The sequence below is a fragment of the Mixophyes fleayi genome, chromosome 2, assembly GCF_038048845.1.
Source record: "Mixophyes fleayi isolate aMixFle1 chromosome 2, aMixFle1.hap1, whole genome shotgun sequence".
NCBI lineage: Eukaryota > Metazoa > Chordata > Amphibia > Anura > Limnodynastidae > Mixophyes > Mixophyes fleayi.
In genome coordinates, this window is record NC_134403.1 from 225,310,213 (window position 1) to 225,327,224 (window position 17,012).

Genomic DNA, 17,012 nt, shown 5'->3' on the forward strand with positions numbered 1-17,012 from the left:
AATGGCCTTGGTTGGCTCAAAGTGTACTTATACAACTTTAAAGGTCATGTTTGGTCCATTATCCACCCTTGAAAATCCACACACATTTAACAGTGTAGTTGTAGTTTGATTTTGTGTGTAAATAGTAAATGGACACTATTATGTGCCATGTTTTTGACTATCAAACCATTTAAAGGCTAATTTTTATTTAAAATTTTGACAGCTGGGCTGACTATAAACAATGTTTAAAAAAGAACCTTGCTGATGGAAGGAGGCATGCTCAGCAAATCAGTGGGGGTCCAGCGGAAGACCTAACACCCCTAGAGGAGCGTGCAAGTGGGGTCCTTTCTGAGGAGTCTCTTGTTGGGGTGGGCCGCATTGATGCAGGCTGTGACCCAGCCCTAACACGGCCGCTATCTCCACCAGGTACATGAGGAATATTTAATATTTATGTCTGTTAATGTTTATGTTGTGTTTAGGAACATGTGGCACCTCTATCAGTATGTGCCTTAATGCAACCTTTCCAGTCATATTCTGTTTGTGCACCACATAATAGGGAATGAAATGTCCACACTGATTTGCAAATGTGTTAATGTGTTGTTCAAATCTAATTCAAAGCATAAATATGGCTCTTTCATAATGTCAAAACCACATATACTTAATAGACATGGATGCTAGTTTGGAATACCAAGACATTTTTGTGGCTAAATTCCCTGTAGTCATCATCGCCAAAATGAATGCATCACACTTGCGCAGAATGAATAATTGGGCAATGAGCTTTTTTTTAGGTTGCTTAGTTTAGAAGGTAATTTTTTATGCTATTTTCTTTTTCTTTATATACAGAACGTGAGGCGGAGGCAGAACGTGAGGCAGATGAGGGGGCTGTAGCCAGATCAGAAGTGGGGGTGCCTGCTCATGATGTGGATGCCCCTCAGAATGAGGCTGCACGACTCTTGAGGCAGCAGACACTGTCGCACATCAGTCACCATTTTGAATCCAAAACTCAGTCCGTAGACATGCATGTTTTTGAAATTTCAAACACCCTCACCCGTATGGAGCACAAATTTGACATCCAACTCACCACTTTAAATAATACACTCTCAACTATTGCCACCCTGTTGTACAAGATCCACCAGAACAACTCTCAATGCCTTCCACTAACTGTCACTTCTTCACCTATTTCAACAAATTCCACATGCTACCTTCTCCCCCTCAGACCACCAGCTCTCTCCTCATAATATTTCTCAAATTGCAACTTCTCCGGCTCCTTCCCCTTCTGTGTCTGTTGCCCCTGCCCCTTCTGTGTCTATTGCCCCTGCCCCTTCTGTGTCTGTTGCCCCTGCCCCTTCTGTGTCTGTTGCCCATGGCCCTTTTGTTTCTGTTACCCCTGCCCCTTTTTTGTCTGCTGCCCCCGGCCCTTCTGTATCTGCTGCCCCTGGCCTTTCTGTGTCTGATGCCCCTGCCTATCCCCCTGCCTATCCCCCTGCATATCTCCCTGCCTATCCCCATGGACAATCCCAGTGGCCCTGCGTCCCGCCATCGGTCACACCCTGCTGACCAAGAGAGCTCCGATGCTTGCTCTGAGCCCTCCACATCACAGGTTACTCGAAGCCAGGCACATGTTTTGAGACCACAGCATGGCAAAAAACGCCAAAATTGTTTTTTATTTAATTGTAAATTGTTTATTAATTGTAAATCAGTGAAATACATAGATAGTGTAATTAAAAATAAATGACTTTATAACAGTTTGGTTGTTGGCTATTGTAGACATATTAGGCTTTATGGACAAATTCATAGATATTAACGTTTGTCAGTACTGTCACGGGCACTAGGAGTCTTTGCCCAGGATATCACCAGATGATGTTCTTACCAGAGTAATATAGCTGGTACAATGGTCTTCTGGTAGCAGGGTGACAACGGAACAGGAGAATCAGCAGATGGTGAGAGAATGCTCAAGGAAAGTCTATGACTAGCAGCAGCTGGTAATGACTTAGATGTATGAACACGAGGAACCAGATGGACAAGTAAACGTGAGGAGAGTCAGTGGTCTGCGTACAGCAAGTTGTACCACTGCTATAGTGAGGAGGAATGTCCAGGAGTAGAGAGGAGGTAGTGAAAGTCAGTGGTCTGCATATAGCAAGTTGTACCACTGTCTATAGTGAAGGAATGGGTTCCAGGTGCAAGTAGGTAACGGGAAAGTCAGTGGTCTGCGTACAGCAAGTTGTACCACTGCTTATGTGAGAGGATACTTGAAACTGGTGCCAATGGGAAACAGGAGTCAGTGGTCTGCGTTCAGCAAGTTGTACCACTGCTATATATATGTGAGGAGGGGCACGAGGAGATGAATGGAATAAAGAGGATACACGGGGGGCACACGGAACTTGATCCTCACGCGCTGCTTGAAGTATACAAAGTCACTATAGAGATCCAGGTAATAGGAAACAAAGTCAATAGTAACAATAGCTTCAGTAGATGGAAGACTCCGGAGATGAACACAACACAGTCCCGACGGATATGCAATACAATAGCAAAGTCAATGGAAAGTATGCATACCGCGGTTCAGGAGAGCAGGCTGTCAAGGAGAAGTGTAGGGATACCTGAACGGCTGAACGGCGGCAGGAGGAGAGACCACTGGAGGATGGAAGCGGTAATCAGGTTGGTGCAGCGCATGAAAGGTAACCGGTAATCAAAGGAGCAATACTCAGGAAGCAGTAGTAAGTAAAACTGGAAACATGATGAACACGGGAGAGTTGAGGCAGTCTGGAATCCGGCAGTAGTAGCGGAGGCAGCGGAGGGGAGACACGCTGAACACAGGAGAGTAGAGGCAGTCTGGAATCCGGCAGTAGTAGCGAAGGCAGCGGAGGGGAGACACGCTGAACACAGGAGAGTAGAGACGGTCTGGAATCCGGCAGCAGTAGCAGATAGGAATCAGTGGAGAGCTGACACGATGAACACAGGAGAGTTGAGACGGTCTGGAACCTGACAGTAGTAACGGAGTCAGCGGAGAGCAGACACGCTGAACACAGGAGAGTTGAGGCGGTCTGGAATCCGGCAGCAGTAGCAGATAGGAATCAGCTGAGTGCAGACACGATGAACACAGGAGAGTTGAAGTGGTCTGGAAACCACAATCGTAGTAGACAGGAATCAGCTGGAGCTGAATACACGAGGAAACACAGGAACACCTTCAGAGGCTCATGGGGAATGAGACTCCAAGATCAGGCCACTAGGTAATGATCACAGGTGGTTTAAATAGGGAGGGTTGCCTGATAATCCAATTAATTAAAAGCAACAGGTACTGAAGGTTTCATAAGAGCTGCACATGCGCAGACCCTCAGGATGGCGGACGGCCACGGTTCCCGAACACAGGAGAAATGGCACTCACAGTCCGGTGAGTGACAAGTACATTGTTACATCAGTGCACTGAGTCTTCATCACTAAAAGCAAGTTCCAAGTAACTTACAATACATTTCAGTTCGAAATGGGCTTGCAAAGTATTTGCAAACTCTAATCCTATGTCTTATTTGGGCAAAGTTTGGGTGGAGTGAAATAATACACATACCCAAGCATCCACCCACAACAATACAATACCCCCAAACTCCAAGGTACATAGTAAACGACGAGGCATACTTTAGGACACTCAAATAGTTTGCTCCACAGGTACAAGTGTGTAACGTCAGAGTACACTACAACATTTAAAAGTGAGTTTCATGGATGCTTAATTGACGCATTTCTGAACAATCTCAAAACATTTAGAGTTGTCTGTCCTTATTGCATGGTACAGAGATGTGTGTACTACTTAGATGTAGTGCAAGCAAAGGTTTAATTGCCCTGTGCTCTGTGTAGCATGTACATGTTTATTTTTGGCCCTTAGGTCCCTAATTTAGTACTTTGTCAAAAAATCCATTTGAAAATTTTTCATAAGAAGGTGGCCTTGTAGTGTGCTTTACTTGTAAATTGTGTGGTGTGAAGGCCTGAGACATTTAGTGGATTGTGGTTAAACTGTCATACTGTAACTTAGCTTCTAAATAGGGACATCATTTGCATCATATCATGGTTTGTGTGAGTGTACCAAAGGCTTAACAGCCTACAGTGTTCCCCGGTACGTGTGGACATACTTCCAACAAGGCAGATATCCTAATGTACCAATCATCATCATTACTATTTATTTATATAGCGCCACTAATTCCTCAGCGCTGTACAGAGAACTCACTCACAGAAGTCCCTGCCCCATTGGGGCTTACAGTCTAAATTACCTAACACACACACACACACACACACACACAGACTAGGGTCAATTTTTTAGCAGGCAATTAACTTACCAGTATATTTTTGGAGTGTTGGAGGAAACCAGAGCACCCAAATTAAACTCACGCAAACACGGGGAGAACATACAAACTCCTCACAGATAGGGCCATGGTCGGGAATTGAACTCATGACCCCAGTGCTGTAATGCAGAAGTTCTAACCACTTAGCCACCGTGCTGCCCCAATGGTCTCTTTAATTAATATAACACCAACAACAGGCACAAAACCCACATATGGTTTAGGAATATCAATTACAGGTAGACACAATGGACACGAGAGTCGTACAAACAATACAAGGTTGGTCCTATTATGGGCATCTTTGAAATTGCAAATAAAGGCTTGCGCTTTCCTGGTAGTGCGAAGCCCCAGTGCCTGCCAGCAGGTCACTGGTCCGGCTTCACTGTCACCTTGATTTTGGCAAGCACACAGAATCACCAGACCTGGGGTAACTGTAGCCAAAGGAATAGGAACAAGGGTCATTGCAGTCCTTCTTCCAATCTCCATCCTCCGTCAGCTGGCCAGAACCATTACCTCCTACAGCAGCCAGATATTTCTGAGAAGAGCCTCAGGCTGTAGGGCTGTGTTGACTGTCTTCTGTGTCTCAGGATAATAAGGTATAGGTATACAATACACATTTCATAATTAAGATTACATCAGGCACAGAAAGCCACCCTGTTGTGCCTGGAAATACACAACGAAACATCATCTAATTTGCCTAGTGATGTATCTCAAAGCACAAAATTTCCACAAATCTTGATTAGCCTATAATGTGTTTCTAATTTGAAATGTTAATAGCAAAACTAAATATACATGATCTATATAAATGGTTACAGCACAATGTAATGTTGGTTAGTCAGTCCATTGTGTTTGAAACAGAACACTTGCCTGACTCGTTTTTTACAGAGGACAGGTCACTAGCCCTATCTAGATCTCCTGTTGTTTATGTTAACACATAGAGGTAATTGATTTATTAATGTATGTTTCTACAAATCGAGAATACACATACTTACCCTTTTGCCAAAAGTGAACAATAGGAAGCCTCAGACTAACATGAATACATGACCTACAGTGTAATAGATAATGTTTCACCATCTCATATATGACCAATCTTAAGGCTCATATACAACCACAGTATGGTGCTGAGCACAGACATGCTATGAAAACAGACATTAGGTAATTGTGGATAGATTTTCTAAAATGACCCATTTCATTCCTCTCATTGGTCTTCCTTCCTCTCCAGTCTTTGCTAACCATTTTCTTAAAGAAGTCTTCGATCTTCATGGATGCCCTTCTGAGATTGTGTCGGACAGAGGAGTACAGTTTGTCTCCAGGTTCTGGTGGTCATTATGTAAAATCCTGGGTATTTGATTGAATCTTTCTTCTTCCTACCACCCTCAACCTAACGGACAAACCGAGAGGGTCAATCAAGACTTGGAGACTGAGAATATTTTCTTCTGCGAACCAGTATAAGTGGGTGGATCTTCTGCCATGGGCAGAGTTTGCCCACAACAATGCCTTCCATTAATCCACCTCTGCTACCCCATTCTCAGTTGTATAAAGGCTTCATCCCTCCCTCCCACCCAGGTTCTGGCAGTTAATTCTTTATGAAACAGATTTTCATCTATCTGGAACCAAGTTCGGACCTTCAGTAAAAGAAATCTTCAGCTCGATACAAGTTCTTCACTGACAGGAAAAGGCAGGCCGTTCCCGATTTCAAGATCGGAGATCGAGTTTGGTTATCCACCAAGAATATTCATCTTAAAGTACCTTGCATGAAATTTGCTTCCCGGTTCATTGGACCTTATAAAATTCGACCAATTATTAACCCAGCCTGTGTTATATTACAGTTACCAAGCAATATTGCATCTCCAAATCCTTCCATATCTCCTTGTTAAAACCTCTGATTACGAATCGGTTCTCTGCTTCCTCCTCTGTATCTTCTACCATTCAACTTCAGTAAGAAGAGGAGTTTGAAATGACCCAGGTTCTGTATTCTAAATACGCCAGAGGAGGTATCAGGTACCTAGTCAATTGGAATGGATTTGGGCCTGAGGAGTGCTCTTGGGTCTGCGCTTCCAATATCAACGCATCTGCTTTGCTGAAAAAATTTCACACCAAGTTTCCTAATAAACCAGGTCCAAAGTGTCCAGCGTCCACCACCTTTAATGGGGGTATGGGGGGTACTGTCATATGCTGGGTCTTCGGTCTTTATAAACTGAGACCCGGCTCACTTACCTGACCGCCGGCGCCCTCTCTCCGCTCTGGCCAAGCGCCATCTTTGTTGCGGGTCTGAACATGCGCAGACCCAATTTCTCTTTAAAAAAAACCTTCCCTAACATCCTATTGGTCCTCTTTGCTCTAATACTATTTAAGGCACCTCTTCCCTGCACCCAGGGCCTGTTCTTTGGGTCTAATACCTGTTCTGTGAAAGTTGCATTGCTATCAGCTCCACCATTCCAGTGGGAACACTTTGCAGCCGCAGATCATCGCTCTCATCTCCACCATTCCAGTGGTAATACTCTGCAGCTGCAGACCATAGCTCTCATCTCACCATTCCAGTGGTAATACTCTGACAGAGAGCTCCTAAGCCCATATTCCTTTGTGCTGATCCTTGGTGAAAAAACCTCTGTTTTCGACTCCGCACCTCTCTGGGGGTAGTATCAACCCGAGCAGACTTCGAGGCCCATCCTGACTCCGATTTCTTGACAGTATGCACTCCAAATCAAAACCAACCAGGTGTATTCATCAAACTAGATAACATGACATCTCAATTTAAAAAAAAGGAGACCTTACATTGGCCACTTACTCCTCTGACCTGAACTTCAAGTAAAGCTGATTATCAAAGATCTAGACCATAAGGGGTTCTCTGACAGACTGTAGTCCAGGGGGCAAGCACACAGCACTGGCCCTTGAGTAGTGGCCCATCCTTAAAGGGTGATTTTTGGTACAATATATATTTATCAATATAAAAACTAAAGAGGCTATTTTAGTGTTGCTCGACCCAGTGATACTTTATTATCATAGCTGATAAATTTTAAATAATACAAAAAATAATGCAACAAAAACAAACCTCACTTTATATTGCATTTTATTTTATATGTTCCTTCTCTCTACAGCACCCTTTTTTTTTACAAACCTGGCCAATTATAATGGGGTACGAAATTTAGGAGGTGGTGTCACCGACAGTGACTACCACGAAGGGAAATAAACAAAAATGACTTCCCCGACTTAGAAGAAATGATGACGGACCTTAACAATGACAGAAGAAGTTCCCAGCAGTGTGAGAACAAATCACGATCCCTAGTAAGAAACGCATCTTGCTTCTACATAATTTTCAATTGCGAACTTTGTATCATTATTTTTAAAGCGGCAATGCCGCTTCTCATCCGATCTGTTACACTTAAGCCAAAGTGTAATACTTAGGTCGAATAGGAAGTGGCATTGCCGCTTTAAAAATAGTGATACAAAGGTCGCAATGGTCGTTATAGCAATGGATTATTTAGTAATGTTCTATTACAGTTATGAACACGGGGTCTGATTTATCAGAATGCAATAAGTCTTTTTGCTTTACAAACCTGATGTTTTTGCCAGCAAAAGGGCTTGTTTTTGCTTTGCACTATATACTAGTAGGGTTATTATTTGCTTTATGGTTAAATTAAAACAAATAATATTAGGGGTGGTACTGGGAGGAGGAGCAGAGCGCTTTGTGTCTGAAAACCTGGCCCAGAGCTGTATTAAGGCTCTGGGGGCCTCAGGGGACTTTAGAAAGGGGGGACCCTATGATGTAATATGGTTATTATTTTAGACAAATTTAAAAAAACACACAGGCAATAATGTGTGCACTACTATCAGATGCACGCAGTTCTGCCTTGATGAACAGTACACTGTGAAGTGGGACATACCTCCCAACTTCCTTGCAGTTAGACCAAATCCTAACTAAGCGAGACAGTCACCCAAATTCGGGACTACCCCACTACATTCAGGACAGTTGGCAGACTGTCCTGCTCTTTCCTACCTGTTCTTGTCTCTTTCACCACCTGTGGCTGCTGATGTCTTAACTTGCTGCTTGTCTGATTCCTGAAATGCTGGCGGCCCTATTTGGAAAAAAGTATGGATACATGAAATGTAGATAACTCCAACCAGCCCCGATGTTAAATCAATAGCACCCACATTTTATAATTTGGCCTCCCTCTATCCCCGACATTAAAATAATAATATTCACATTTGATAAATAGATTTATTTCCCTCCAACCAGCCCTGACATTATATTTATAAAATACCCAATGAATAAATAAACCTATTTCCCTCCTTCCAAAGAGCTCCAGCAATAATTTAAATTACATTTACATTTAATAAATATAACCATTTCCCACAACCATATCCGGCATTAAATAATTCTTATTCACATTTAATAAATAGCCCTCCTCCCCAAACTCAGCCCCATATTCAATTAATAGACCCAAACCACCCCAGCATTAAATTTAGGGTCTCGTCACCTCACGTTAAATTAAAAGGGCTCACTATTAAATTAAAGAGCCCCACCAACACCCCACAAATAAATTAATAGCACCCACCGTTCAATAATAAGCTCTGACCCACAGTCCACCATTAAATTAAAAGCCTACCTTCCCCCATATTACAATAGAGACACTCTCACTCAGGCACTAAATTATTAGGTATATTTATTAAACATAAATGCTATTTCCCACAACCATCTCTGACATTAAATAATTCATATTTATTTAATAAATAGACCTCATTTTCCCCAAACTCAGCCCCCACTTTCAATTAATAGCTCCCAAACCACTCCAGCATTAAAATAAAGATCCAATAACCTCATCTTAAATTGATGTGTCTCACTATTAAATGAAATAGCTTCACAAATAAACTATATTTCCCTACCATCACTCCACAAATAAAATGATTAGCCCCCACCATGGCCGGATTAAGGGGGGGCACATGCCCCGGGCCCCCAGCTCCTGAGGCCCCCCCGCCGTCCGCTGATCGGATCACCTCACCTGTCATTTGGTGATCCGATTGTTCTCTTGCTTGTGCGGCTGTGGGGGCCCCCTGACGCATGCGCACTCTCCTCCACCCGTCAGACTAAATCTCTAATAGATGTACAGCAGCACCATGGTTGCTGTACTGTGGCCGAAATGGAGCTGCCGAGCATGCGCAGCCATAGCACCTCCTCCCAGGCATGGGACAATCAAGAAAGTGACTGGGTGAGTCGACACACTTTTTACATATTTACACTTATTAAAAACAAAAAATGAAAATGTATATACAAGAAAACCCTTAATAGCATGATTATTGCTAGATTAAATATGTAGTAAACAGTGTAAATTAGTGTAAAATAATTTTCATTTTTTGTTTAAAATAAATATGGTAAGTGTAGTATTATATAAGGAAAGTGTCAAATAAATGTATCCATATATAAAGTAAAGACTTTATATATTGTTATACTGTATGTGTTGATAAAATATTTCAAATATAAAAATATCACAACTTTTTTTTTACAAACATTTTATATATGTACAGTAAAAACTTGAAGAAAATGTGTGTGAGTTAATAGCAATACCTGGAGCATATCTGTATCATACTTTTTTTCTGTAGAATGAGAATATAAACTGTGTTTCTTAAACTTTCCATGGGTGCTAAGATTTGGTGAGTCATGTATACGCAGTCAATGATACATGTGTCACTTCTCCACAGATCTAGTAAATCCATAGTCATGCCAGCTAGTTTACATGTGGTATGCTTGACACACACACATGGAGATTAGATCAACAAATTTACTTCAATTAATTAACATTGTGAAAATGATTGTTAAACTTAAAAATGTCACTCTGGGTACAATAAATGTGTAAAACAATCCCCAAATGATCATAATCCTTATAATAAAACATAATGATAAAACAAGCACTGAAAGATGATTGTTAAATTCCATCTTATGCCACAAACTTGACTGCCTGCTATTCATACTTTACATCTTGTATCGATACATAGCTACAGAATGTAATATACATTATTCCCTTCAATATATATATATATGTACATATATGTCAAACACTGCTGTACATCGGCCCTGTCAATTAATCATTACCGTACCATGGAATTTCAGCATAAAGTATTGCTTAATGTTATGCAGATACATTTATCAGAACATAATAACATACATGCCAACTCTCCCAGAAAGTCCGGGAGCCTCCCGAAATTCGGATCAGTCTCCCGGGCTCCCGCGAGAGCTGGCATTTCTCCTGCATCCCGGAATCACGCCATTTTGGATGGCGGGAGGAGGCGGGGCGAGGCCAATCGCATCATTTTGGCCCCGTGATGTGAATGACGTTTTCGCGGGGGCGGGGCCAAAATGACACGCCCCGCCCTCCATTCACGCCCCCTCTCCCGTAAACAAGTTTCCAGGAGTAGGCAAGTATGCATAATAATGATTAATGATATAGGGGATCCTATAACATAGTTGTTGCAATGTATATTTATATATATATATATATATATATATATACACACACACATATATATATATATATATATATATATATATATATATACACACATATATATATATATATATATATATATATATATATATATATATATATACACATATATACACACAAACATATACACACAGACATACTGTATATATAGTCAAAGTTGGTGTTATGTTATCAATGTTTAGGGTTTTTAATGTGAAGTATTAATGATATTTTTAATGTGCAGTATTAATGTTAGTTTAAATGTGTGGTTTCAATGCTAGTTTTAATGTGTGGTGTCAAAAATCATTTAAATGTGGGGTTTCGATTATTGTTTTAATGTACAGTGTTTTAGTGTGTGGAAGCAATAATTTTTCTTGTGCAGACAACCTAGGTGAGCCCCCTGGGAGCACTGTGTCATACTGCGGGCTGTAGGTGTTGTAATACAGGATGGGACAAGGCTTACAGCCTTATACCCAATGATGACACTATGCTCATAATTTGAGATTTTAGGGCTCCCCCTGTCTTAGGTGCCCCGGCCCCCCAAAGCCTTAATCCAGCTCTGGCTCCCCCCCGATTCCACCATTAAATTAATAGCCTACCTCACACATTATATTAAGACCCTCACTTCCCTCACACATTATATTAACATACTCCCCCTCACACACATTGTAGTAACATACTCCCCCTCCCCTTCACACACACATTATATTAATATACTCTCTCCCCTCCCTCACACACATTATATTAGCATACTCTCCCCTCTCACACACATAATATTAACATATTTTCCTTCCCTCACACACATATTATATTTTAACCTCCCCCTCCTCACACACACATTATATTAACATACTGTACTCCGCCCCCCCCTTGCTCACACTTACCTTGGTCTATCTGCACAGTTTGGTCTTGCTTCTCTGCAGACATGAGACGGCACATGTCAAGTGGTGCGCGTCCCATGTGACACCGGGGCTTTCGCAGATTGGAGGCTGCACATAGAGGGTGGGGAGACAGATTGTAAGGATCTGAGGCCAATTATGGTAGGTGGCTGGCCCCTCCTCCGGGACCAGCCACTAAATAATACAGACTTGGGCAAGTCCCTGCACCGGTACAGAATAGTATTTTTTCTGTCCAGCCCAGCCCGCAATTGCAAACTATTAGAAAATATCCTTAAATCACTTCTCTGTTATTCATTTAGAATAAGAAAACCTTTGACCCAGAAGTACACATTCTATTCTTGGGTACATATTTCAAATATCTATATCTGTAGATATTTCCAACTTAGCATTGCATCCCCATCCAATGACATGGAGCTAAACCGACTCTCTTCTGCATAATAATGAAATAACCTGCAAGCTAAAAGACCATCTTACTTAATACAGTACATTGCTGAACAACCCAAAATATGGCCAGCTATTTTATGGACAAACCATAAGACAGGGGGAACATAAACAGGGCTTCAAAACAAAAAATGAAGAAAGTATCTAAAATAACCACCCTTAATATTTGACTTCAAGCAGTAGAGCTTAAACTCTAACAAAATCCTTAACCAAATACACTGTCAGAACTCAGTAGAATAAAAAACCTGCTTCTATCCAGACAAACCCCCCTAATACTTAAATGTTTACAGCAAACCTTTTATGAAAATGAAGACAAATCAGATAAAATGTTAACCTTGAGACTGTGAAAGAGTCTATACAAACATCATGACCATTAAAGACCAACTAGTATATATCCCTAAAGACATTCGATCAGACTTCCAAATCCACTGACAACCTAAATAATCTTTCCTCCCATTCTCCACCCTTTAAGCGCTCTCTCTCAGAAATATTAATAAATACATTTGTGTTAAATTACCAATAGTCTAAATTAACCAAACAATGTGTAATACAATTAAACAGGGATATTACTTTTGAAGAAAATGACATTATTATAAAAGAACAGGAACTGGGTAAAACACTAAGCCCTTTTATGTACTACAAGTAAACCCGTGCATGACACTCATGCATTCTAGTCAAATCAAGCTACTTAAGGTGTTAAAAAGGTTCTTGTCATGCACTTGGGCCATAGCCCAGGCCTCAACCACCAACCACTCCCCACTGTCACCCCCGGCAACCACCAACCACTCCCAACTGTCACTTCTCCTTCAAGAAATATATATATATATTTTTGAAATCTTTATAAACACTTTTAACAATTAACAAATTAAATTAACAAATTAAAAACATCTTAGTATACCAAATTTCAGCCCTTTCTGATTTTTTTTTTCCACACACACTAAGAATTTAGTAGGTCAGTGTATAACTCTGCCCAGCAGGTGGCGCTGCAGCTTGGTTTTATTTTTTCCACACACACACACACACACACACACACACAGACACAGACAGACTAACACACGCCACTAGACATTTATATATTAGATAAGAAGTTTTCCAAGTTGCAGTCTCCTCATCTGCACATCTATTCAATAAAGTACTCAAGTGTACCACTTTCTCTAGTGATATGCTAGAATCTAGAATTCTTGTAATCCACAAGCATAGTAAGCATTTTGCATATACAGGGTAACACACCAGAAGATGTATGGATGCGATACAAAGAGAGGTTGTCCCACTGGAAACACTGAAGTGTTACACACTGTAGGCAAAATGCTGAGGATACAGCTGAGTTACACAAAGGGCCTGATTCATCAAGGCATGTATCTACTAATTTTGAGCGTATCATAGTCTGCGCATACCCAGAACTGGACCACACAACTGTCCGCTCTGTCTTCATACACAAAGGACACCTACTACAGTCTGCGATTTTGCAGAGTGAACAGGACAGGGAAGGGGGCGTTTGGCCATAGTCAATTTACAGTAAGGGTGTGCCAAACTCAAGGGCACACAGCCACGTTCAAATCAAACTCTGGGCATCTCAAAGTTGCCTTTTTTTCGGCTGTATCACTTACTCCAGCTACAGGGCTAGTCTAAGTCCTGATCACTAGTGGTGGCAGTCTCCTATGCATGCTCTAACATGTATTTGCAATCAGGAGCAATTGAAAAAATGTATTTTATGTTCAACAGACATTAAGAATATCTTAATAAATGTTTTTTTTATGTTAAAATATATAAAAAAAACACTTTTTTTTTAACTGTTTTTCCAGCAATGCCTATATCAACAGGTGACATTAATTTTTTTATTTTTTTTTGCAAATTTATAACCCACATAGGTGTTGGATGTATCCTGCAGTGTCTTGTGTAGTAGAGCACAGCAGACCTACAACCGAATTCATCAGCGCATGTATCATCAGAAGGGGTTGTGCTTAGTATGCATTGCATGCCTTTAAGAATTGTCACAAAGTGTGGGGGTCTGATTTTGCCAGCAGTGTATTGACATTTACCCAAATGTCCTGGAATTGTTTGTGTCGGATGGAGTTTGCCAATGGGCTCAAAACTCAGAAAAACTAGGCATTTTGGAGATTGTTAAATGCCCCCACACAGTTGTCACCAGTGAAATTTATGGGGACTGCAGTTTAATCTATAATTTCTCCTGCATCAGGCATTTGTTAGATGGTGCCCACCAAGATTGCACCCACCATGGATTCAGATGCGGTGCCTCAGTACCGGAGGAAGTGATTATGGCAGAGAGGTAAGCGTGCCAGACCCTGGCAGGCAAGCCTGAGGGTCCGGCACGTGATACCTTGTCTATTATGATGAGCTTGGCTAATTAATACTTTTTGATGTAATTTAAATAAATGTTGTGAGTAGATATGTTGTATAAGTAATAAATAATAATAAGTAATACAAATAAATATAGCTTTTTTTTATGGTATACCTGCCTAGGTATGAACTTACTCCTAAATAGTGTAACAGCATGGTAGTAATATAGGTGCATGAAGCCGTCAACTAAGAAGCTGTAACATGGAGGCCTTGCACTGAGGTGACCTGGTGTACACTCTAGGGCCTTCTAGCCTATGTTCATAAGGCAAGATGGAACTCCACACCTAACACTTGACCACTTCATCACACTGCACTCACAGGGGTTCTGGTATCTGCAGTAAATAATGGATGGCCCTTATAAAATACCTACCAAGTCCTCCCTGTAGCCTTTATGTCTTTCAAGAGGGATGGAAATCCAGCCAGAGGAAAACAGAATATTGGACTGCTGTAACTTTTTATGGCTATTGGAAAAGTGCTCTGTCTACCACATGAGATGACGTCTGTACCTTGATCGCCTGACATATGGTAAAGAATGCGAGCAGAGCACTAACATTTGGGCCATAACCATTGCATGAAAAAATAAAGGACCCCTATAAGGGTAAACAAGCTGCCTGAGTCTAACGAAGCCTCTACACATTTCCCCTTCACTAGAAATTGGACACATTTGTTTGTCTGGCCTGTGGCACTGCAGTACAGGAAGACGCTCTGATTTATATAAGCAGCATCACTGCAGTGTTTCTCAAAATGATGCACCTCCTCCTGAGGAAGACATAATGGTGATCAGATTGAGGGTATGTCTGATCTTGAAGTGAAGAAAGAGCTTTTTTGCCTCAAACCAATGAAAAGACAATACTTCAGTAAATGCTAGAGAATTTGCCAAAGAAATTAATGGGAGGGCAGTAGAAACAGACAGTAGGTTTTCTTACCCTCACATGGCAATGTGTACCAGGTGACAAAAAGAGAAATACATTTTGAAACTAGCCAAGCTGGATAACAGTGCTAGACATGGCTTATGGACACATAACCTTGGACATTTAGGGGCTGAGAAAAGCATGGAGATAATATTACTGCATTCTTTCTGTTTAAGGGACTTTAAAGATGTATTTCAGCATTGCGTTTCCTGTTCCGAGTGCCAGTATCATGCTCCCAGACCACATTTTAGCAGTCTGTTAGTCCCATTACCTAATATATTAATCCCATTTGACAGACTAAATATGGTTCTAGTTGGCCACTAAAAAAGTCTATGCAGGGTCACCAATATATATTGGTTATCATGGATTATGTTACCAGGTACCAAGAAGCAATCCCATTATTCAATACTTCAACCAAGACAATAGCTAAAGAACTAGTCCATGTCTTTTGCAAAGTGGGAATACCTAAACAAATCCTAACTGACCAAGATGCCGCTTTATGTCAACAATCATAAAGGAATGTTGCAGATAATTTAAGGTTACTTACTTAAGGACCACAGTTTACCACCCTCAGACTAATAGTTTGGTAGAGAGGTTTACCAAAACCTTAAAGAGCAAGGTCAAAAATGTTGTAGACAAAGATAGGAAAAACTGGGATTATCGTTGCCATTATTAAAGTAATTCTATCGTTTTCAAATAAGCATTGCCCAAGCGATTGTATTGTGTTTCCAATGCACAAAGTAATTTATTTTAGCAGATGTAATAATTTAACAGTTCAATACATGATTATTATACAGTACAGCCAATACCAAAAAAAGATAAATATATACCGCGCTCGCATGCGCTCGCTGCGCTCCCACGGGTACCAGTGAACAGTATTTCACTCCAGAATACTGTGGTCAGAGAATGGCTGAAGTCAGTGGGAGCACAGCTATATTATATACACTCAGTGTTACAGAGACAACAATGCAGATGACGTGGCTTGCTTCTATAGGTCCATACTTCAGATGGGTCCAGTGTAAACAGGTCATAGGCTAGTTCACACAACCCCCTCCAAGGCTGAGGGTCAACATTCCAGATAATTCTCCCGCCCAGAGACCAGTTACAACTAGTCTATTAGCATTTTACAGTTGGTATCACTCTAAAGGTTTATTCCCTAACATCAATAACTAGAGTATGAAATGTGCGTTCTCTTCACCGAAAGAACCGAGCAGCTGCTGATGAATAGAGGATTAAAATGATACCAGACATTACACATTTCCCATCACCTGAACCTTAAATAACACTAAAGTGTATATAATCATAATATATAAACTAATAATAAACTAAATACTATCTGCTCATAAATCACTGTGGATTGGAATCAATATAAATATGAAATATATAAATAACTAAATGTTAGAGTGCGTGTGCGTGCGTGCGCATTTTATCGTGCAATCGCACCATGCGACGTGTTACGTGGCATACTGATCGCTATCGCACGGCAAAACAATATTAACCAATATACTTTCCTTCATCCAATTATACGACTTCGACACCATATTTGCTGCTGGCTATTAGGAAAGCTCCACAATCTTCTACAGATTTCTCTCAATTTGATTTTATGTAAGAGAGATATACAAA

At 40.9% G+C, this 17,012-nt stretch overlaps 1 protein-coding gene across 3 annotated transcripts in view; it reads left to right on the forward strand.

Moving 5' to 3' along the window:
* LOC142138689 (uncharacterized) overlaps positions 1–17,012 on the forward strand; it is a 132,459-nt gene that overhangs the window by 102,971 nt on the left and 12,476 nt on the right. For 2 of the 3 annotated variants that reach the window (XR_012688092.1, XM_075195536.1), the window contains exons 3-4: positions 203–405; positions 823–985. Coding sequence is in view for 2 of the 3 variants with exons in the window: in XM_075195536.1 (XP_075051637.1) it covers positions 203–405; positions 823–985 (366 nt within the window). In the remaining variant the exon portion in view is untranslated. Of the gene's footprint in view, positions 1–202; positions 406–822; positions 1,687–17,012 lie in introns of those variants that run through there. The other variant, XM_075195535.1, reaches the window with a different exon arrangement.